Source organism: Camelus dromedarius, chromosome 19 (genome assembly GCF_036321535.1).
Source record: "Camelus dromedarius isolate mCamDro1 chromosome 19, mCamDro1.pat, whole genome shotgun sequence".
Classification (NCBI taxonomy): domain Eukaryota; kingdom Metazoa; phylum Chordata; class Mammalia; order Artiodactyla; family Camelidae; genus Camelus; species Camelus dromedarius.
In genome coordinates this window covers 23223305-23247939 of record NC_087454.1, presented here as the reverse complement: position 1 = coordinate 23247939, position 24635 = coordinate 23223305, and the positions used below count along the sequence as shown (strand labels likewise).

General features: G+C 40.4%; 1 protein-coding gene and 2 pseudogenes across 5 annotated transcripts in view; 1 reads left to right on the top strand and 2 right to left on the bottom strand.

Moving 5' to 3' along the window:
* The window catches only part of SLC26A8 (solute carrier family 26 member 8), a 52451-nt gene extending 33637 nt beyond the window's left edge, over positions 1 to 18814 (top strand). For 2 of the 5 annotated variants that reach the window (XM_031434846.2, XM_064476429.1), the window contains 10 exons: positions 4691 to 4768; positions 8006 to 8101; positions 9235 to 9341; positions 9423 to 9492; positions 9879 to 9971; positions 10079 to 10210; positions 12189 to 12557; positions 15283 to 15337; positions 15438 to 15622; positions 16469 to 18814. In XM_031434846.2, the coding sequence (XP_031290706.1) occupies positions 4691 to 4768; positions 8006 to 8101; positions 9235 to 9341; positions 9423 to 9492; positions 9879 to 9971; positions 10079 to 10210; positions 12189 to 12557; positions 15283 to 15337; positions 15438 to 15622; positions 16469 to 16813 (1530 nt within the window). In that variant the 3' untranslated portion in view covers positions 16814 to 18814. The remainder of the gene's footprint in view (positions 1 to 4690; positions 4769 to 8005; positions 8102 to 9234; positions 9342 to 9422; positions 9493 to 9878; positions 9972 to 10078; positions 10211 to 12188; positions 12558 to 15282; positions 15338 to 15437; positions 15623 to 16468) is intronic. The other 3 variants (XM_064476428.1, XM_031434849.2, XM_064476430.1) reach the window with 3 other exon arrangements.
* Positions 18815 to 21159: 2345 nt separating this feature from the next.
* On the bottom strand, positions 21160 to 22765 carry LOC105101341 (suppressor of cytokine signaling 5-like; annotated as a pseudogene).
* Positions 22766 to 24481: 1716 nt separating this feature from the next.
* Positions 24482 to 24635, bottom strand: LOC116147871 (U2 spliceosomal RNA; annotated as a pseudogene).

Below are 24635 nucleotides of genomic sequence, written 5' to 3'. Positions count from 1 at the left end.
AACCATGTTGCTATTTTAATATTATCCTTTTGGGAAGAATTTGGATTTCATACTCACCTTAATTTTTGCTTAGATTTTTGTCTTAAAACCTATCAATGCTGTCAGTGTGGAACTTGATAGTCATTTTCTATAGAAATATTATTCTATGTAAGAGGCTTCTACATATTAGCCCACAAAAAGCCACTTTCCATGTAACGTACCTGAAAGATAATATTTCAGGTAAACTAACCATCACCAATAAACATTTTTTTCCCCACAGGGAGATATATTCTCAGCCCTAGTCTGGGAAAGCACTAATACAACTCTCTCCTTCCTGGCAGCAGAACTAACATTATGGCTTCCTCAAAAGGCATAACAAGAGGCTTTCGTGATAAAGGGTAAAGTCTTTGTCTAGGTGAACCTGGGGAATTTATGACCATTCTGCCTTTGTATAAGAGAAAATTATCTAGGTCAGACTCTCTTCAGTTATCCTGAATTAGAAAACTTAAAAGACAGGTGTATGGAAGAGAAGAGGTGAAGGGACAATGGTGGTAGAGAAGGCTCTAAAGGTGAGCTCTCTAACTGCAGGCATGAGATTTCTTAAGTCCAGTGATCATGAGTTTTAAAATGACCAGATAAGTTACAACTTTACAACATGAGGGATGGGACATCTCTTGTCCCATCTCTCATTTATTTTATTTTTATTTTATCTCTCATTTATGTAGCATGAACAAATGCCAAAGAACTATCAGAATTGAAACCAGAGTAAGCTCAGGGAATGAGTCAAGGTTCAGAAGGCAGAGAAGCAGTGACAGAATTCAAAGACAAGCTTCGTCCACAAAAGCACAGTAGGAAGGTATAGCCGTGGACAAAAAGTAAAGCGTCAAAAGAATGGACACTAAATTTGAATGGGAAAGATAAAGTGTCACAGTCTATGGGTAAATATAGGGTGAAAGCTAATAAAAGTCATAAGGTTAGGCAGGGGTGAGAGCATGGGTCTAGAGTAACACCATGTCATATTTTATGTGGACTGGGTTTGTTGTTATTGAGCTTCTACCAGACACACTGGCCTTTAAGGTGTAGCTCTTTTGCACTACTATTTGGCAAAAAGAAGGAAGATGAGTCATGTTAAAAAGACGGATGTTCTTTGCAAGTGTGCAAAAACTTTGAAGCCAAAATGAGAAGATTTTATGATAAGAAGAAATGGAAGTGGAGTGGGGGTATAGCTCAGTGGCAGAGCATGTGCTTAACATGCTCAAGGTCCTAGGTTCAATCCCCAGTACCTTCATAAAATAAATAAATAATTTTAAAAATTAAATTTGAAAATACAATAAAAGAAGAAATGGTAATGGCAGTTCCAGACATTAGTTCTTGCCAACTTTTGTTAACACACTTTGCTTATTTAGTATACAAGTATAACAAATTTGGGGAGAAAAGATGCATGCATCTGGATAAAACTAAATCACAGTGAAAGAAAAATTAAGTGCAGAATAAATACAGTCAGTAAAAAATGCCATAATATTGCAGGAAGGAGAATGATGGAGGAAGTGGGACTTTCATGGCTCATCGAAAAAGGGTTAGGTTATGTATAAATTGATGGAGGGAAGGAAGAAGGATTTCCATTCAGCCTCAGAGTTGCCTTTAGCCTGTTGGACAGTGCCTGCCTCAGAGGCAGCCTGTGGTTCTCATTCTGTTTTCTGCTGCTGCATTGTTCTCCCATACAACACACTCCCCTATCAATGACATCTCTCTCTGTGGTGCAGTGACCCTTCACAGAGAAGCATGTCCCTAGGGATGCTGGTAAACCGTTCCCCAAGATGATGATTTATCCAGGGCAAATTGCTGGTTCAAGCAGAGAATGCCACTGGCCCCTGGCCCTACACATTGGAGCTACCCAGTCTCCAATCTGAGTTGATGATCTGGACCAGCAAAGGTCTCTGAGTCTCATTCAGCTTTCTTCATCCCACAGCAGGGGTTGTACTCTCCACCCTTTTTCTCTGGAGATTTTTGATTCACTCTGCCTGAGAACACCCCCACTTTTTCAAAGCTCCCCAGGACTACAGGAAAGGGAAGCCACGGGGATGGCTCTGAACCTCTCAGATACGACCTGCCACCAAGGGCCACTTTTATTTATCTATCTATCTATCTATCTATCTATCTATCTATCTATCTATCTATTTATTTACTTACTTACTTACTTACTTATTTATTTACGTACTTACTTACTTACTTATAACCATAAATACAAACTGTATATAATGTATCTGTATTTCACTTTAATTTTTCCCTGTGTAGAACCCACTTGTCTTCACTGGTTGCAGCAACACCTATTAACCATTCTTCCATGGCCTGGGCTTGAGTTGCTGGCAGGCCCAGTTTAACTGTTCCCACTACACCTTCCAGCTTGTCCAGTTCTGACCACTGTGCTTCCCTCTTCTCTGTGATTGGGTTCATTTCCTGGTTCTCTGCTTTCCAAGGACCAGCCTTCCTGCCTTGTCCCCAGGTTCCCAAAACTGCTTAAAAATGAGTTATTATTTGGGGGGGGAAAGAACGAAAGAAAGAAATTATAAAAGAAAGAAGTGAATTGTATTATTTCTAGAGGAAGCAGCTGGGGTCGTGGGGAGAGCCTGGATTTTGAAGTCAAGCCAGTCAGGTGGATTGAAACCTGACTTAGTGGTTCCTGGATGTGTGACTCTGGGCAAGTTACTTTTGCTTTCTGAGGCTGTCATCTATAAAAATGGAGATAAGGATAACCTTTCAGTTGTGAGGATTAAACTGGATGATAATAATGCCCATCATAGTGCCTGTCACTTAAGATGTTCAAAAATTAGAGCTTCTATCCCAGGCCGCTGGTGCCCTGACTGGTGCATGGTAGGTAATATACTGTCCACTACTTACGGAACAGTGGGTATCTGAAGGTCTGCATGTCGTTTGTGGCTGTGGTCTGCGGGAACTCGTATTGCCTTAAATTCTCGGAAAGAAGGCAGAATCAGTCTTTGTTCAAGAAAGCCTGGAAAAGTGATGGTAAGTCAGAGCAGAAAAGCAAAACATGCATGAGATGTAAAGTTACACATGCTTGCTGTCTCTAGACCCTGTCAAGGCACTGAGTCTGGGATTCTGAGAGCCATCAAGCATCCTCCTAAGGCACAATGCCACTAAGGATGGCCCTCTAATCCCAAAGCCCACTCCCCTGCATGTGCAGCCATGGGGGACACAATTATTGGCAGGCCTCCTAACCCTCTCTGAGCAGCAAGTTTTATGGGATTCAGTATCTGGTTTGTACTCATTTTAAACTAAGTTTTATATAACTTATTTTGGTATCTGTATGTCTTTGTTTCCTTAAAAATAATCAGAAGAATTTTTGAGGAAAGGAGTGGTAGGAAGGAAAAGTCCTGATATATGTTCCTATGCTAATTAAAGCAGTTTCTTTGTATAGTGCCAAACAAGAATGCCTGAAGCCAGATCCTGAAATTAGGTGCAGCATCAGGCTAGCTTGTACATTGGCTGGAGAAGTTTATGGCTCTTAGTTGCCTGTTTTAAGTTCCACAGTGTATGAAATGTTTGCCATGACAACTTCCCGAGTTTCAGGTGTAGTGATCCATTTTCTTGAATCCTTCCTACAGCTTTTCCATGCTGAGTTGCTCCCGTAGCTGTGAATCATCTAGGACGGGGAAAGGAGGAAGTAGGACATTGATTTCATTGCTACTATTTTCAGTGTTGCATTTATATGGCAAATAGCAATGAGCAGTGAGAGGGAATCCAGTAGGGAGCAATTTTTTTCACACCTAAGAAATAAAGAGAATAAATTAGAGAATTATTGCTGAGTGGTCATTTAATGGTTTAGATATAAGCTTGCTTGTTCTTGCTTATATATGCCATTGTTTTAACTTGAGGTTACAGTTTCATCCTCTCCCCCCATCACAGTGGGTAATTATACTGCCTTGTATTATTTTTTTATTAGCAGGGGCTTAAACAATGGAAATTTATCAATAGGGGATATAATGCGTTCAAGACTATGTCCAGAGAGCCTTGAGATTATAAAGGGAACTATGCTTCTTAGCTTTCTACCTGTATTGGACAGTCTGAATCACTGCTTACCAAGTAGTACTGAGCCCAGAGTAGCCAGGCCAGCTGGGGTAGGATCCAGAGCTGCTATATACAGCCCTGACTCATGTTCGTAACTTTTTTTGATGGCAGCGAGGCAGAGAGAACCTAAAGTCAGAAAATTGGAAGTGAATATCGTGGTATTTTTAAGATGAAGCCCCACTGAAGCCGTTAGATGCAGAGCTATCCAAGCTCCAAAAGAGCGAGGTGGAAAAGTTGGGATTTCAGGGCTGACAGTGGTGAGTCTACTAGAGCTCTCCTAAACTGTTCAAAGAGAGGTTAAAGTTAGAAGGAGATGCAGGTCAGATTTTAGGAGACTTCAGATTCGTAGCACAAAGCTATTGCAAGAAAGAATCAAATACCCAAGACAATTTGTGGCAGGAAGACTTCATGCACTTAGTCAAGTATTTATTGAGTACCTAGTTTGTGTTTGGCACTTTAACAAGACCTAAAAAATGTTCACCAAAAAATGCACTTATGCTAGATGGTTATACTCAACACCTTTTAAGAGAAAATGACACGCTTCTCACAAAGCAGAAGGCCTCAGTTACAGACAGGGACCAGTACATTCCTGATGGTCTCTCTCCAACCGGCTCTGTCTCCTCAGTTTGCATCTCTGGTAGGCGCAGGTGTGATGCTGCTCCTGATGGTGAAGGTGGGACGCTTCTTCTATGAGCTGCCAAATGTAAGTAGGACTGAGCAGATAACTAAGTCAATAAAGAATGGATCTCCAGATAGCATCTTCGTAGGGCATCTCTGAGAAGAACTGCATTCAGCTTGTCCCCAGCGATTGCCCCAACCTATTTCTAGTTGCTTTCCTTTAAAATTATAGCATCTACCACATGGAATTGGGAATCAAATAAGATAATATGTAAAATATATAAAGAATGGTGTTGAACAAATAATAAGCACTCAAGAAAAAATTGTTATTCTCAATAAACTTTTTTTTAAATTGCTCAAGTTAAAAAGTAAACTTCAGAAGTAAGGATTCAGTTAAACATGACCAAAATAGACTTCAAATGCCAGAACGCCCATTACCAGCACAGGCTTGGAAGCTCATTGTGCATTCATGCCATCTGTTTTCCTAAACAGTCTCCAGAAGGCCTTGTTCTGCATTCATGTGAACTCCTTCCCCCTACTGCTGCCACACTGCCTCTGGTTAGTTCACAACAGTAGGAGGCAAGGTATAGAAATTGAGGTTTAACTCTGTTCAGCTAGGATGCCTCTTATGTGCCATTTCTTCCTTTTGTGTGAGACTGATGACCTTACTTTTAGAGATGCCAGGTGTATTAATTACTGGCTATAATCAATCTAAGTTACAATATAGATCAATGTCCAGTGACCATAATTTCCTTTTAAATTTCCATAACGTTCCCTTTAGCTATTTTTAGATAGTACTAAGGAGAGGGAGAGATTTTATTCCAGGTGCAGCAGCCTGGATACACACTGAGGTGGCAGTCCCTGAAGCTGAAGTGGTTGTAAATATTATCCTCATTCTTTTGAACACATCTATTCCACCTGGAGAATCAGGTTTCAGTAGAGCAGGACCATCTCAAGGCTGTGCCTGCCTTCTGCTCCTGTGGTTCAGGGACCTTCGAAACCAGCCATGGAATATATGCATGGTGGGCGGGATTAAGCTTGTGTTTATCCCACAAGCTGTCCTCTGATTCCCAGCAGAAGCCATCTCCAGAATTTAGTTTATATAGCACCTCTGGTGCTATAACTCTTGGGAGTCTATTTTAGGAGGGCCACCCACTAATTTACTTTGAACAATGATTTTTTTTCTTTATAGCTTTATAGAAGAATCAGAATTTTAAAAAATCTCAAATAAAAAAATCTATCAGAATTCACTGAAGGGTAGTGGTAAAAGTAGGTAAGCACTCCCTTAACTATAAATATGTTGGGGATAGAACAGCCCTTGCTTTTGGCTAACCATGTATGGCACATTATTTTCACAGCATCTAGCTAGGATGTTTCTGGGTGAGAAAATGTGAACACAATCTGATCAGTGGAATATCGGAATTTCTATAAAATGGGGCTCTGCAAGTATTAAACTATGAATGATTCTTTCCTTCTTTGAGCTACCATTTGCTTGTTGCAAAATCCTTAGGAGAGTAATTGGTGGAGCATCCTGGCTAGGATCTCAACTAGTTAGCAAGGAAATCAACATCAACTTTTAAAAAACATGATTTAATAGTATATTCAATATTGTTCCAATTTAGTATGAAAAATACATACAATATACCAAAATGTTAACAGTGGTTATCTCTCAGATGATGGAAATTATATATAAATTTAATTCTTCTTTATACATGAGCATCTTTTATCTTAATATTCAGAAAGGTAAAATGTTCATTATACATTGTTTTACAAAGATTTGTTTCCTCTTCATACTCCATACCTCAAGCCAAAAATCTTGTAAAAGCCCAAGAAGTTGGATTTCTTATCTTTCCTACTACATCTCCCTGCAAATTGCAGAAATTTTTGGAGATTCTTGATTGAAAAGAAGATGAAGATGAGGAAGAAGTTATTTCTGATGACTCCATCTTTGTTTGCCCTTCCCTCCTCTACCAACCTGTTGAGTCCAACTGGTCACTGAGTAACCTCAGAAAACCAGAGTAATCTTGGACCGATGCCATCCTCGCGGTAGGATTAGTTCTAATTCCCAGGCAGAGTATATAGAGGAGAGGCTGGCTAGGAAGAGGCTAAGAAATGTTAAGCTAATGCAGGGCCTTCATGAACATAAGAAAATGTTTCTTAAAATAGGTTAGATTCTATGTTGAGGCTCTGATTTTACATCCCTATGAGTATAGATCTTCATTTTCTTATATTTAAGAAACATTCCTTCCATTACAAAAGGAGACATGCCTACTTTTAAAACTTTGGAAAATCCATAGTAGATAAAAATATCATCCACAATCACAAATAAACCACTATTAACCTTTTGGCATATGTCTCACCAATATTATTTTCTATGTATGGATAGTACTTTGTATAATTGTGATCTAACTCTACACACAATCTGGTATTCTTGTTTTAATTTAACATATAGCACAATAGTCCATACTATAACTTATTTAATCACTTTCCTATTATTGGAATATTAAGTTGTCTGAATTTTTGTTACTATAAATAACACAACAATGAGTAATTTTGTAGTCTACCCTTTCTACATTTAGGATAGATTTCTAAAAGTAAAACAGAATGTCTGTGTGGAAGTATAGCAGCATTTCTTGATATATTGCCAAGTTATTTTCCAAAAGTACCATACTCAACAGCCATTTTTATGGGGCATCTTCAATGTTTTTAATTTGCTGGTTTAATTTGATGGACTGAAAAATGGTATCTCATTGTTGAGATAATTAAAGTGCATCATGATTAGACCGGAAAAAAAAGCCCACTTGAAACTATTTTAGAGTTTCTGTGAGTGGAAATTCCCTTAATTTGTCATCCCATCTGAGGATGGTTTCTAGGTAACATTGGTAACATAGATGATGTCAAGCCAAGTAGACAAAGATAAGACAAATGGCCAAAGGTGCCAGCCTCCCTGTAGGTCTTGCCTCATACACCGAAAGAGACAATACTGAAACAGAAGGAGCTAGATGGTCACAACCAGTGGCTACTCTTCCTTTCCCTTGGTAATCAGTGATCTGATTGTGGCTTGTGGTAGCTCTACCAGCCGAATCAGTCACTTGGCCTTGCCTCGTCTTGTGTGTTTGACAAATCATGGAGGCGAGCAGAGAAAAATGTGGAGAATATGTATTTGACTAGACAGTGAGCTGAAGCTCGGACATGGTATTTTTATGAACTGTCAGTGCGTAATATCTCTGGCTGGCGAGGCTGACTCTGTAGTTCCTTTGTGGAGACTTGAAAGTTTTACCCCTGAAAGGAAAGTGAAGCAGGGTTTATCTTTTCCCCACAGGCTGTGCTGGCTGGTATTGTTCTGAGCAACGCCCTACCGTACCTTGAAACTGTTTACAACCTACCAAATCTGTGGAGGCAGAACCAATATGACTGTGTGAGTGTAGATGCACTGGCTGAGGTCAGGGAGGACGGAGGGGAAGGCTGCAGAGAGGGGAAGAGAACAGACGAAGGAGATCAGTGTGAAGGACACTAGGCACTCTTTGATGCCTAGTACTATATTTGTGCTTAAAAAAAGGAGTCAAGGTTATTGGTGCATGGAAGTACTGACTCCATTCCAATGATGCAAAGTTCAATCAAATAAAATTAATTAAGTAGCAACAGTTACATACAGATCTGGTAAAAAGGGTTTCTCATACATTGCACATTTGAATGACTTTTAATCCAGCTAATAGAAATACATCCTAGGAGAGGAGACACGAATCCTAATAAGACACGGAAGTCTTGCCAGGAAGAGTGATGGAGCACCTTCCTTCTCTCTAGAGCACAAAACTAGAGCTATAAAGGGGAAACAGCAAGAAATAAAAGATGGGGAATGTCATACAATGAGAGGAGAAGGAGCTAGTAAAGGGAAAGTGATGCAAAAGGGAATCATTTTTGGATCCAGGTCCCTGAGATTTAAGAAGGGATGTGGTCCAGTGCACAGGGAGAGCTTCTGAGTAGGAGGGACAGCACTTCCAAAAGAATCGGGGAGAAGGTTGAGTGCAGATGTTAACTAACAAGTGGCAGGTGGAGGGGGAAGTAAACATTTAAGGGGGTTTCAGCCTATCTTCTTTGTAAAGATGAAAGTCAAGTCATCTGCTGAAAGTGATGGAAAAGGTGGTGGGAAAGGGGCTTGGAAGGGATGTTAAGGATTCCCAGCAACTATTATAGGTCTTAAAATCGCAATCACTAATTTGGGGAGTGTTCTGGGTTGCTTTACAAATAGGACTTTTAATCTCAACAAAACCTATAAAATCAATATTACTATCCCTATTTTGCACGTGAGGAAACTGATGTTTCAAGATAGATGAAGAAAGAAGTGACCAGGGATGCATAAAAGAATTGCTAGCACCCCTGGGACCCAATTATTTGTGATGGCACCAGTCCCTATGGCTGTAGGATTTGTTGTCTAAATCCCAGGTGTTGGGAGGGAGAGAGTAAAGGTGAGTTGAGAAATAGGACTTGGGATTTTCTCAATTCTGCTTGTTATCATGGTCTTTCTTTTCCCTTCTTCCTCTTTTCCATAAGATTGCTTGGATGGTGACATTCATATCTGCAATTTTCCTGGGACTGGATGTTGGACTACTGGTTTCAGTAGCTTTTACCTTTTTCATCATCACTGTTCAGTCACACAGGTACTTTGTCTTGGGTAATAGGAAGTTGGCCATAGCAAGGCAAGGCAACTTTGACCTAAAGGCAAATGCATTTACTTTCAGAACTAAGATTCTCCTCCTGGGTCAGATCCCCAACACCAATATTTATAGAAGCATCCATGACTATCGAGAGGTAAGAATCCACATCACCCCCACTCCTTTGCCCAAAAGATGGGGTGGACCAGGCCCGCTGCTTTGTTTTTCTACAAAATCCCTTCGTTCTTGTTTGCTGCACTACAGATACGCATTTACGGAGATGGGGAAAATGATGCAGCCAGTTAAGGATAATTTTGAAATGAACTTTACGGGGAGGATGGCCAAGTAAAAGAGGAGTGAGGAAATGGAGGGGAAAGAGGAAAGCAGGAAAAGCAGGGGGGTGAAAATGGGAGGAAGGAATTTTCTCCTTCTTGCCTCTATAAAGAAGAATATAGATTCTCTAGGAGGTTCTAAAGATTTTTTTTCCCCCCTACTCCATAAAAGAGCTGAGACATTTCCTTCAAATTTCCATTTGTCTTGCAGGTTACAAACATTCCTGGGGTGAAGATCTTCCAGTGCTGCAATTCCATCACATTTGTAAACGTTTACTACCTAAAGCACAAGTTGTTAAGTGAGGTGATGGCCTTCCTCCCCTGCCTTTCTCCACCTGTTCTCCTCCCTGTCCTGGCTCTCCCCCTCTCCCCCATACACCATCTGCAAGAGACCCCTCCTATACCTTTCAGATTGAAATGGTAAGGGTGCCTCTTACAGAAGAAGAAGTTTACGCCCTGTTTAGTCAAAGTGAAGATGGCTCACAGCAACAGAAGATTTGTCGGTGTTTCTGCAACTGTGATGAACTGGAGCCACGGCCCAGGGTTAGAAACACCTCTTCTTTTCTGCATTTTTCTCCACATTTGATAAAGAAGTGCAGTCATAGTTTAAAAAAATAAAAAGGAAAAGAAAAGAAAACCCCCTCAGGGATTTTAACTCTTAGACCCACCACAGGTAATTGGAAATCAGAGATTTCTACCCAAAAAATGGAGACACTGGTTTTTAAGGTTCAGATCTTGCCCTGAAAGGAAGTAGGAGGAGATATTCTGACTCTTGAGTCACTACTCAATGGCCAGCAGCTTATCTGAACACAGAGTACAGTTTGCCTATTGAGACCATTGTACCTATTTCCTCAACTTCCACTTTAGCTACCTAGCTTTAGATTTCTGAAAATAAATGACTTAAAGATTGTTTTCTGATTCCAGCTAGGGCAGGGTCAAGGTGGCTGGGCCTCCCAAGGATCTGTCAGCATCTCCTGAAGTCTGCCAGGGACCAGGAAAATGATAGGGGTGTGGAGGGCAGATAAATACAGATGGTGATTTTACAGCATCTGAAGAGTATTTTTTGGCTGATGAATTACAATGCTCATTAATTTCCAACTCAGATTTGGTCTCAATATTCCCTTTCCCCAGAGCAGGACTACTCATTTCTAGCTTTGGGGACTTTCACCCAGTCCATACCTACACCCTGGAGGGGCAACTGTACCTATAAACATGCACGCACGCACAGATTTAGTCTCCCACACACAGACGCTCCCACCCCCCTCCTCACATGGGCACCTACAAACACCAAACACCCACTCTAATTCCCACACACCCTAATGGAGCATCAGTTCTACTGATCTCCCGGAAAATACCAACTTCCCTGCCAAGATGACAGAATTAACTCTATCTCTAATTTTTATTTTGTATCCACACTGAGCATTGTAGAGGGTATTCATAGGACATCAGCAAATACATTTTAGAGTAGAATATGATCATCTAGTATTTATTGGCTCATACTATGTGCCCAGACCTATGACACTATGAGAAAGGAAAAAAGAATTTTAAGGGTCTCTGTCTTCAGGTAGTTTTTGTTTTTTTCTTTTTTTTTTTAATTGTGATATAAAGCATATAACATAAAATCTAGCATCTTAACTGTTTTGAAGTTTACAGTTTAGTAGTGTTAAATTTATCCACATTGTTGTGCAGTCACTACCAGCATCTATCTCAAGAACTTTTTCATCTCACAAAACTGAAACCCTGACCCATTAAACAACAACTCCCCAGTTCCTCCTCCTTCCAGTCCCATTTTACTTTCTATTTCTATGAATCTGGCTATTCCAGATACCTCATACAGTATTTGTCTTTTTGTGACTGGCTAATTTCACTAAGCATATTGCCTCAAGTTGCATCCAGGTTGTTCTTTAAAAAAAAAAGTTTTTTCACAGAAAAATTTGAATACATACAAAAGTATAATGAGCCTCTATGTACCCATCATCCACTTGAAGATTTATCAACTTATAGCCAATCTCATTTCATCTATACCCCTAGCCACCTAAATCTCCTCAAAATCACAAGATTATTTTGAAGCAATTCATAGAGTTTTAAATCAGACTAGGGAGATAACTTTCTATTAATGTGACATTTAAAGCTATTATTTGTATTTTTGTATGTGTTCAAAATTTTTTAAAAAAGGAAAAAAGGGACTGATGGAAGAAATACTTCAAAGTATTAGTAGGTACTGGAGACTAATTAGAATCCAGGGATGAGCGAAAGGAATAAATCAAAGATGGTTATAAGTCTGACTCACTAGGACAATGTCATTGATGCGTGTGGGGATGTTGAGAGGGGTATGCTCTGAGTGGTGACGATAAGGAAAGATGAATTAAGTTGGGAGTGACGGATATCTAAGTAAAAATGCGCGTAGCCTGTGGAGAAGTTTTCTAAGAGGGAAGACGGTGGATAGAAACAGCATTGTGGCGAGTACACCCAGCCCTTGCTTGATTCTCATCATTGTCCTCCCCTAACTGTGTTGTCCCAGGTTGTTTACACAGAACGATTTGAAAGTAAACGAGACAAGTACTCATCCTCCATTAACCTGATCCGCTGCTCACGTTTTGAGAGCATGAACACAAACCAAAGTATGTCTGATGAACAAGTACCGTACACAACATCTTCCATATCTCAGGAAAACCCAATACCAAACTATGAGGATGTGGAGAAAGTTTGGCCTTCTGATAATTCCTCCAGACTCTTCTCAACACTCCCTGAAGCTTCCGAATCTCAGGTCAGGGATAGACCACCCATGCCTTACTTGGCCTCATCTCTTCAACCCCTCATCCACACCATCATCCTGGACTTCTCCATGGTACATTTGGTGGATTCACAGGCTTCGGTCGTATTAAGACAGGTACGTACTAAGGAGGCTTTCACAAGAGCTCTGATTCCTTCCTACCACCACCACCCCAGCCCTGATCCTGATTGAATCCTCTTAGTCACCAATCAGCTGCTCTCTGACTCCTAGGCCACTGGAAACAAGAATACAGAAGACAGTTTAAGGTCAGCCAGAATAAAAAGAAAATAAAGCAACTCTGATTTACTGAACTGGGGTTGGTTCCATATGCATGGCATATTATTTCTCAGTGACTGAAAAATAGAAAATTCTTAACACCATTGAAACAGCAATCTGTGCCCCATCCCGCAACCCCAGCACATCCTGGAAGTTAGCTACAGAATTTTTCAAGGAATAGGTTCAAATACTATAGAAAAAAGCTCACCAGGAATTCTCCACTCTTCAGCTGCTCAGAGTTAGGCACTGTAAAAGGCACTCAGATGTGAGGAAGTTGTGATGAAATCACAAGCGTGGGGCTGCCTGATCTAGTACCTTTAGGGTCCTCCCCAGTTCCCTCTTCACTGCCTGCATCTTTGGGCGAAAAGGGCAGGGAAGATTTTTCCTTCCAAAGCTGTATTCCCTGAATCATGGCTTCTCTCCCACTTTCTGGTTTCTTAGGCAGTTTTCATTTCTCTCCTTCTTGTACAATATGGACACTTTAGGTGCACAACTAACCGTGTTGGCTTTACTGTTTAATGTCTCATAAGTACAATATCTTTTTTTCAGCCAGCTTATCTCAGTTCTCAGTCCTCTGTCTCACTCTTGTTCCTGTTGGCAATGGCTCAGCTTACGCATCCTAAACCCACTTACTTCCTAGCTCTGACTGCACCCACCTTTTTTTGAGATACGCTGGCTTTCCTTCTTATTCTCAGATCCTATTCTATCAAAATATTCATGAATATTTTATCTTACATCTTATTCCTAAGGGAATGTGATTCTGTCTTAAGTGGGTTGAGCTCCTCTTTGGTCTAAGGCAATAGGAAGCTTCTTGTGGCAGAAAGAACATTGGTTAGTGATCTGTGGATATGTGCTCTGCCCTGGCTTTACTGCTGCTCACTGTCCATCAGACGTGGTAACTTAGTAAACTGCACTGGGTCTTGGTTTTCTCATCTATAAAATTAGAAGCATGGAAGAGATTAATGTTAAGGGCTTTCCTATCCACAAGGTCCTCTTTCCACCAACCCCTCCCCCCTCATTTTCAGACTCAAATATACTCAATCGTGTCTTGTCTTTGAGGCTTTTCCATCTTAGGTCATACTACTGGGCTGTGTTCTTGTCTCCCAGTCTCACACTGTAGCTGTAACTTCAGATTTCATTGAACCTACATTATTGAATGCCTACTCCCTGCCAGACTGAGTTGAGCACATTTATGTACACTGTCTCATTTAGTTCCCACAACAGGCCTGAGAGACAAGCTGTATTTCCCTGGAAGAGTCCTAGGCTCACAGCTGGTAAGTGGCCTGTCCAGCGCTGGAACTTAACATCTGACTTTATATTGCTCTTCTCCCTGCTCTTTAGTACAATTGTGCCATCCTCACCTCCTCTTGTGTCTTCCTTTTTTGTGGAAGCACCATATGTCCTGGTCCTTGGCATGACCCAGCCACATCTGCCCTATGATGACTTTCTGCTCCAGCCCCATCACTGAGGCAGTGTCCAGCACCTTAACTCTACACCCCTCAGAGATCCATGGTACACACTCATACTTTAAAAATACAGGTTTCTTCATTCCTTTTGCAGTTGTTATATACCGTCTTGTTGGAGGTAATAGTTATATTTTGTTTACTTTATAATTGAAAACTGAAACTCACTAAGAAAATTCCCAGGAGTCATTCTTATTAGAGACAACCACTCAATTTAGACTTCTTAATTCATGAGATTTCACAAATTGAAGTTGCTTTTCATTTAGAGTATACCTATAGTAGCTCTTTACCAAATGACTTAATGATTTACCATATAATCAGGAATGACTTTCTTGTGTCCTTTGGTAATTAAAGAAGTCTAGTCTGTCTGTTTTACTTGTTTTTTTTTTTTTTTTGACACTTTAACTTAGTGCTCAGGGATGGAATCTGCTCAGTCTTAGAGTACTATGGTTAACATTGACTTGCTTTGAATTGAACATAAGGATTTATTGCCCCAGAGCACATACACTGGCTGAGGTATACTTGAGGTCGACATCTGATGTTTATTAATCTTATATTAAATATCTAACGTTTTACTAAAGTCAAATATAACTTTGCAGAGCAGCTCTGAGTATGACCCTCAGGGTTCCTGAATACCATTCCCAGCTATATCACTTGACCACCTCTGGGCCACATTTTACTGCTTCTCCTTAGTGAACTCCAGGGAGATGGGGGTCACATGCAAACACTAAGCAATAATGCCACGATATGGTTGTTCATGAGGACCGTCCAGTGTGTTCCCATCACACTGTACCTGTCTCTCTCCTAGCAAGTCCTCTCATGAACAATTATCTCTTTATGTGAACTGATTCCCCCCTGCTTAAGACCATGGGCAACCCTCCCTCTTACTCCCCACCCCGTGAGAGACCGTCTAATTCTCTTCTGTATTCTTGCCACTTTAGACATTTCCTGGCATATAGCAGTTCACTCATCAAATGCTTATACAGCTGAATGGGGTTGCAGAGGTACATTTACCCCGGAAGAGTGAATGACCAAAGAGGTTTTAAAATTCAGCTAATTAGTGAGTGTGAGATCTCTAACACTGATTTACTCTCTCCCCACAGATGTGCAATGCTTTCCAAAATGCCAACATCTTGGTGCTCATTGCAGGATGTCACTGTGAGTATCCTTCACCCTATGAAGAGGTCTGTGTTTCCCACCCTGAGTGCTCTCCTTCCCAGGTGTCTGACCCTGTGTGTGTTCTGGGTTTGATTTGTAGCTTCTGTGGTCAGGGCATTTGAGAAGAATGATTTCTTTGACGCTAGCATCACCAAGGCCCAGCTGTTCCTCACCCTCCACGACGCTGTGCTATTTGCTTTGTCAAGGAAGTTGCCAGAGCCCTCTGAGTTAAGCATGGATGAATCTGAGACAGTGATACAAGAAACCCACTCAGAAACAGACAAGGTTGGATGATGTGAAGCACTGGGGTAGAGGGGGTGAAGTGGGGGTGAGGTGGGGGAAACACTTGATCAGATAGAGATGAGCAAAGTCCAGGAAATGTTTTTGAGTGTGGCTGTGTCAGAGTTTGAGATGTTGAAAGGCACTCTTACCAGCTGTTAAATAGCAGTAGACCTGAGTCCCAAGTTCCCACACTGCTATGGTATCTGGGTGTCATTCAGGATCCTTTTCCAACTGAAGGGAGGGTTATCCAAGCCAGCAGAGACCTCAAAGATCCTTTCACAGCAAGCTCAGTTAGTGCCAGTTCCATACCAGTGAATAACTGTTTTAAATATTTCCCTTAGCTATCCCTTTAGAATCCACCCCTGGGGTGGATTGAATGAATAACAGAACTGATGAACTAGCAGAGGTAAAGATCTGCCAGTCTAACTTTATAACTAGAGCAAAAGAATGGAGATAAAGCTAAAGAAGACAGCAGGAGACCAGATTACCAAGGATCTTGCATGTCCTGCCAAGGCTTCCGTTGAGGGCTTGGAAAGACAAGTAAAATCAAGAAGACAGGATGTTTGCAAATGCTGCCAAGACCATTGCTGCTTAAATGGCTGACCATAAAATCCAGGGTAGCTAAAAAAGCCAGAGAAATTGGAAGTTATGGATTGATTGAGCCTGAAGAATGGTAACTGAGGAACCAGAGGGTATAAGGAAGACAGAAAGCAAATTTAGACCAGATATATTCTCTGCTTTGTCAGGAGCCCATGATTTTCTGGTACCTATTTATTCTGAGATTCCCTGACTGTTCAAAAATTAAATAAAATTGGAAAGTTTTAATCCACCTAATTGTGTGTATTTCAGAATGGAGAATCAAGGCATAAAATGAGCAGCAGTTTTATCGAAATCCCCAAAAATAAAAGTCCAGGTTTCTCTACACTCCAGGATCCAGTAAGAGAGGAGGAATCAGAGCTAGACTTGGAGCTGGATCGCATTCTGGAGTCAGAACAAGAGCCTGGGCTAGATCTGGACCTAGACCTGGATCACGAGATGGAGCCTGAGTCAGAGCTGGAGCCTGAATCTGAGATGGATCCAGAGACTGAGCCAGAACCTGAGCTCGAATCCAGGCCAAGGGCTCAGACTTACCCTCAGCAGCAGTACTGGCCTCTGTATCAGTCTTTGGCTCCCAACTCCGCACCTCAGACTTAGCCTAGGACACAGTCAGAAGACACATCAGCATATGAATTCATAGACATCCGAGGGCAAACCACTGAGGATCCCTTGGAGATGAACTAGGAGTAAGGGCTCAGATTCCCTTGGCAAATCCTCCCCACCCACTTAGTCTGGAGACCTCAACTAGTTACAACTAGTAGGACTTGCTTTGGGATTCTTCCACCTGCTGGCCTTCTTCTGCTCAGCACTGGGATCCCACTCCCAGATCACAATACTCAGCACGAAGAATTGTCTCTGAATTCCTTATCCAGGCTCACTTCATTTCACTTTCAGCAGGTATTCCAGTGAAGGATTTCCTTCTTCACACACCACACTTCTTTTGTTGTTTTTTTTTTAGACCATCTCTCACTTACTTTTTTCATCTCTGTTCCCCCTTCTACAAAGAGATGAGGCTCAAATAAAATATATAACTCTAGTTACATTTGGACCCCTCCTGCTTCTTCTCCCTTCTTTGCATTCTGCAGGGAAATGTCAGGTGGGAGAAATTCCAGAAGTAGGTAGACATGGTGGGAAAGAGATGAGCAAGACAAAAAAAAAAAAAACCAGATAGCATTTGTATTTTATCTGCAAGTTATCTTCACTGCATTGACACAGCGGGAAATAGGGGTAAACAGGCAGGTGAAGTTAGATCAGCCTGTGAGGCTTGTAGTACAAAGAAGTGTTAGGCTGAAAGCGCTTTTGCCATCACTCCAAGGTCAGGATCTTATCCTGCCACTGTTTCAGAAGGCCAGTGAGCTGTACCAACCAATGAGACTTGTTAGCTCTAAAGAATTCTCCTTGGCCTTCAGATTCACAATCGCCATCTTCTTTCTTATAGGTTTTTAAGATATGGGTAATCTAGAATCTGTACTCTCGGTAGACCAAACTTAGTTAAAAATCTGTGACATACACAAAACCCTTAGGAGTCAAAGAGGTCAGTCAGTACTGGTTTGGTCCAAATCCATTTTTTAAATTTCCCTCTTATCCATTAAAAAAGTATCTAGTATTAAGGTACAATCTGAAGAGAAAATAAACCCCTGGGCAAAAGTATATGGAATCCTGAACTTTATTTCCCACTTAGTAAACAAGATTCCTCTTGCCTGGGCAATCAATTTCTCTCATCTGTTAGATGAAAGAAATCCTTGTTAAAATATAAATATCTCTTATCACAGAGATAGTGTGTGCATTCACTCACTCTCCATTTACTAAGTGACTGCTACATATGTAGCACTTGGGTTGTTTCCAGTTTTGGGCTGTTATAAGTAAGGACGCTATGAACAGCAATGTAACAGTCTTTGTATGAACACTTCATTTCTCTTAGGAATAGAATGGCTGAGACATATGGTAAGTGTATAATTAACATTTAAAGAATTTTCCAAACTATTTTCAAAATGTTTGTATTATTTTGTATTCCTGCCAACAGTGTGTGAGAATTTAGTTCCTCCATATTTTGTCAACACTTGTTATGATCAGTCTTTTTAATTTGAAACCTAATCAGTATGCAGTTATATCTCACTGTAGTTTATCTCTAGCTGCTTTTAAAGTTTGCTCTTTATTACCAGTTTGAAATGATTGGATTATGGTAGACTTTGGTGTCTTTGATCACTTATGCTTTGTTAGGTGAGATGAGAGCATCACTTAGCGTAGGGCTAATTTTTCCCCAAAACCGAAACAAATTCTTTCTGAAAACTCTATCCAATTCTCCGAATATTGGACTTAACATAATCAGAGGAGCCTCATGCTTTAATTAATTTTGTGTTATTTTATAAATCTGCGGATGGAAACTTTTTTGAACTCGTGGTATAAATTTGTTAAAGTACAGTTTTTTGTTGTAAGAATAACACTGCTCTTTAATGAAAATCTATAAAATACAGAAAAGCAGGGGGAAAAAAGAATATCCTGTACTTCCATTTCCTAGAGATAAATTCTGTTAACATTCTGGGGTATTTCTTTTACTTTACTAGAAAGCATACTAATGAAGTGATTCTTCCCTCCCAAAGTTATAGAACTTCTTAAAACTTCAGCAAATTAGGGGGTGCTTTGAATAAATCTAAAAGAAAATACCTCCTCTTTTTAGTTTTTAAAAAAATTTTTATTGACATATAATCAGTTTACAATGCTGTGTTAATTTCTGATGTACAGCATAGTGATTCAGTTATACATACATATATGTTCCTTTTCATATTCTTTTTCATTATAGGCTATTACGAGGTATTGAATATAGTTTCCTATGCTATATAGTGGGATCTTGCTGTTTACCTATTTTATATGTAGTAGTTAGTATCTGCAGATCCTAAAAATACTCCCTCTTAACATGCATGTCTTGTTCTTAAGGAGACTAAGATAAACAACCTGGAACCTGGGAACCCTGCTGGATGCCCATACCTGGCCCCAGCCCTCTAGGCAACTCCAGGCCTACAAATTTGCTTCCAGCATCCTTTCCTCAGATTTAGTAAATTTAAGGAAATGCCAGTGAGTTGGCAGAAATTCCCTCACCCCTTCCAGTTTTTTAGGAAGCCTTGGTTCACAGCTGCCCCTCTAGGCTCAGGGTGGGTGTCCTTGGCCAAGGTGTGAGGGTAGCAGTTTCCTTCCAGATTTTTTCACTTAAGGAACACTTAAGTGGTTTCCATGTGCTGAGCCTTATGCTTGTCTGGGGTTTTACAGAATGACCCCCTACTCTGGAGGAAACCATAGGCTGGATGGAGAGATACCATATAACCCAGGGACTGTGATGCTGAGTACACTGATCCCATGTTGTCTTAAGATGCTGCAGGGCTTTGAGGGCAAGGAGGCGGGACAGGACTCTACCTCGCACTCTGCTGGGGGCATTGGGAAAGTTTTCTCATTTTGTTTCTTTTGTGTGTGTGTGTTTGTTTTTATTTTTATAAGGAGAACACCAAACATACTTTATTAGCACAAAAAGATCAACTATGAAAAGGCACAGCAAGCAGAAACAAAATTTAGCAGTCAAAGGGTTAGTGTTGCATACAAATATAGCTTTTCTTTTTTGTAGCCTTGTCAATAGCCATCAGGATGTAAAATAATATGCTGTTGCAGCAGGTTAGGAAAATAAGGAGCACTCACCAGTGGTACAGGGCACACTGACAAAGAGACACACAAATGGATTTGATTACTTTAGTGAAAAACATTTAGGACAGAAGTGTAAATACAGTTCAATACTTGCAGCAAACACTAGAATTTGATATTATTTACAAAATATTCGTTCACTTAGTACTGCATACTATTCTAAGTGACAAAGAGCTGCTAATTAAAGTTATTTACAGATACAATGGTTATAAGTACCTTTTAAATATGCAATTTAGGTTTCAGATTTTCCATTAAAAATGAACTGCACTGAGATTCCATAAATTGTACTTAAGCAATTCAGCTATGAGAGTTGATAACAAGGAGATAAATTCTGCCATGCAAATTACGAATTACAGTTTACCAATAATCTCAACATCAGTAACCACTGTAGTTACTGTTATCTGACTTGCTTGGCTATCTTCTAGTCTCATTTTCTTTGTGGACCACAAACTCACCACGGGCACAGGAAAAGATCCAACTTTACAGATTAGATTGCACATGTCAACTTAAAAGCATCACACAGAGGACTGCATTTCAGCAGCTATTTCAAAGGTCTGCTTTTAGTTAAAGCACTCATTTTAAAAATTAGTACCTGCAGCCTTTAAATAAAATTCCACTATCAACTTTATAAATCTGAAGTTTTAAGAACTACTATTTAGAAAACCCAGTTTACTTAACAGTGGAGACTGAGTATAAACTATAGCAACACTTACGTGAAATGCACCATGCCCTCATGTCAGAAAATTGCATTTTTTCTTCCTAAAAGGAAAGCAGTCTTTTTGGGGGGGGGGCTTCCAAAGCTTGATTTATAGCAACTACAAACATTGCAACTTATGAAAGTTTGTAGAAAAGTTCTTAGGAAAAATAATTTCAAACATCAGTCACACTGTTGAAATACTCATCCAATATTAATAATTCATTCTTCAGTAAGAAATAGAATTCTTCAAAGCAAGTGCCCTAGAGTGTCCTCACTCAATTACTACAGCCATTGAAAACCAAACTGTTAACTAAGTCGGCTGTGTTTTTGTAGGCTAAGTGTTTTTGTAGCCTTACTGAACACCTGTAGCTCTAGCCTGTGTTGTCTCAGTAGGCACCACGCTTGTCTAAGTAACAGCAGATCACATCTGACAGATACTAACTCTAAGCTTACTCACAGTACTCAAAAACCTTAACACTGATATGCGTGCTTGCTAAAGGTGGACTGTCTGATGCACATAAAAGCAAAGCTAGGTAATGCCCTTTGGGGACAGGTGAGTTTACTTTGCCTTGACTGGTTCTCATTCTAACCAGTGAACTCTAACTTTTTTGTTTATAATGACATTCTTTCTTAAAACCCTGTAACATTGGTGGTAAAGGGAGCCCACCAATTCCATCATATATGGCGCACCTGCAGGTGACTGCATGAAAGATATATTGCAGACCAAAAGGGAATGTACTATTTAGTGATACAGTAAGCGATGGTTCAAAAAAAAACATGCAATAGCTGGGATCTTTATAATGTTCTGAAAGTCCTGTAACAGTGGAGGAGTGAATCATATAAGTGTTGTGAGCATTAAAACTAAACTTGATTCCACTGCTCAATTCAGGCAGGCAGGGATCTGCTGTTATGATGGAAGCTCACAGAGGACTCTTGCACCCAGTCCCTAAGCTAAAAAGTGCATTCAGCTTTCTCTTCAAGAGCAGCTTCAGCTTCGTAATGTCCATCATTCCCCATTAACAGGGATTCCCTATAATCGGGCCGAGGCAGTGTATGTAATCAATCTGTGTCCGGGCTTTCCAAGCTCCCTGACTGCTAACATGGGCATGGCTGTCTCCAGACACCTGACATTGCTTCTGCCTACATGACTGCAAACAGGGTAGTTATGTCCTCTTCTGAGTCACAATTAGCTTGTGAAATTGCAGAACTGTCCTGATTTATTTCAGTCATTCCAGGAGCTAACTTTGGTCCCAGTTTATATAACAAATTACCCTACACAGTGTCTTCAAATGTATGTATTTGTGTATTGGGAAGGGGATCAATCCCCTTTCCAATACCAAGCTGTCCTCTCTCTCTAAACTTATCTTCTCATCTTCTATAGAAGCCAAGTATGAATCAAATGTATCAAAAAATGTTGAATGTGGACTCACAGGGACTATAAACTGTTTAATCAAATGCCATTTGGGGGATAAATCTGAGTCAGCAGGAGAAGGACATTTCTCAATTATTCAGGAAAAGGACACTTCTCATTAATTCAGAAAAGTATATTTTTCTTTGAATAGGAAAGAGGGGTTTTGACTGCTTGTTATAAGTTCTCATGGAAAACATAAGCCCACAGTATCCTGCAACCTCGGTCTCAGTAAGGTCCTAGAATGCTGCCAGAAATGATGTTCACACCATATATAGCGCTTACACTGTTTTGCCTCTCCTTTGAAGTCCACTTCCAGTTCTACCAAACTTTTTTATCAGCATCCAGTGAACTTTGTGTCTTTGTAGAACAGGAACATTTTTTCTTTCCACCCCAAGGATCATGTCAAGAGTAGGAATCTCTTCTTGCAAGTCTTGTTTCTGGGGTAACATGTAAATCACTATCCATTTCAATGCTTATTTCAACAATCTGAGGAGTTTCAGTCACACAATTTTGCTTCCTCCTTGAAGAAATCTTGGAAGGCCTTAATCCCATTTGTAAGGCAACATTTTTCTCTCAAGGGACTGACTGCTTGGTTGCTGAGGAGCTGTCTCCTATACTGATTTTTTTTGTCTTTGACAGACAAACGTCTGCTGGAGTTCATGTCCACATTTTCACTACGGCTTCCTCCTTCATGGCTGAAGAGACTCTGGCACCTGTATTTGAAGCTATTCCATGTTTTCCCCACTTTATCCATTGATTATAAAATCATGACCAATAGCAGGCAGGGCTTTGGAGGGGTAGGAGCCTTGAAGGAAATGTGTGGTTCTTCTGGCCACAGATACTCATGGTGGCCACTTACACTCACTGAAACTTGCCCACTGGTGTTCATTCCTCCCCAGAACGTGGCCCTCTGTGACACCTTGATATAGCTTATAAATGCCGTGTGGGAGACAGAGCAACTGAGAGGATCCCCACTCTCCCATTCCACTGTCACCCTGGGTGTCCCTTCTCTTCCTGGAAGCACTCATCTATTAACCCTTTGCTGGGTGTCAGGCTCCATCCTAAGCACTTCACAAAAGTTAACGCACTGTTCTGCACATCAACCCTATGAGGTAGGGCTTTATTACTCCTGTTTCCTAGACAAGGAAACTGAGGCCCAGGAGGTTCCGCTGCCCTGGATCCAACCTGAGGCCCCTAAATCTATATTTTGTCTACTGCTTAGTATCTGCCACAGTGAAGGGGCAGAATAAATCCAATAGGGCAAATTTCTGGCCTAGAGGGAAAGGTAATGCCAACAAAAGGAAAAGAAGCAGGGTCCAAATGAAGGACAATTCATACTTACTGAGTGCATACAATGGTGCCAATACTTTGCAGACATTATCATATTTAATTGTCACTTCCTCCAGCATTGTACTAAGTGAAATAAGTCAGACAGAGAAAGACAAATACTGTATGATATCACTTATAGTTAGAATCTAAAAAATATAACAAACTAAAAAAAGAAGCAGACTCACAGAACAAACTAGTAGTTACCAGTGGGGAGAGGGAAGGGGGCGGGGCAAGATAGGGGTAGGGGATTAAGAGGTACAAACTATTAGGCATAAAATAAGGTACAAGGATGTATTGTACAACATGGGGAATATAGCCAGTATTTTATAATAACTATAAGTGGAGTATAAACTTTAAAAATTATTAAAAAATAGTAGTCACTTCCTCCAATGCCTCTTGAGAGGGATAAGTATTGTTTTTAACAGGGTAAGACTCTTTAACACCAAGGGTATGGCCAAAGTCGCAGCTATTCAATGTCAATGTCAGAATTCAAACCCAGGTTAGATGTCAAAGATTAGGCCTTTTCTTTACTGCTTTGATTTGGGGAAAGGTGGCTTTTCAGTGCCTTTGAACTGAAAAACTCAAATCAGTGCACTCGTGCCTCTTGTCTGTCCCTGTCCCCCTACACACACACACACCCAGACACCCATGGTTTTTACATTCTTTCATAACATCCCACACATATTCACTGAGCATCTACTATGTATCTGACATTTTTCTTTTAGGTGCTGGACATACAGCAGTGAACAAAAGTCACTATCATTCTAAGGAGCAGACAAAACAAATAAACAAAAACAAAGACCTCTCCCTCCCCCAAAAATCATTCTCAGGTGCACTGCCAGAGGGTGTATAAACCTTTCAGGGGTCCAAACAAAGGAACATATTGAAATACTGGTTTTGGATTGAGAGAGACAATAATTTTAATGACTGTGTAACATCTTTTTGCAAGTCAGATGGTTTCCAATTACGTGCTTTCAACAAAATTGAATAAGGACCTCCTGCAGTTATCAGCTGTTGGTTGTTAAAATAAGTTTTGATGATGATTACTACGTGATTCTGGGCACATTTGGAAGGAGTTTTTAAAAACTGACTAATATTGCTATGCAAAACCCTTTCCATTCCCAGAGACTTGTTTTATGTGAACAAGTTTTCTTAACCATTACCAAAAAAAAAAAATAGAGTCATTGGGAAAAATCGCCTACCTTTGCACTACATATTTGCAATAAAATTTTCTATCACAAAAATGGTCCTATGTTATTTTGCACTTGATCTTAGCCAAAAGGCCGAGAAGCGAT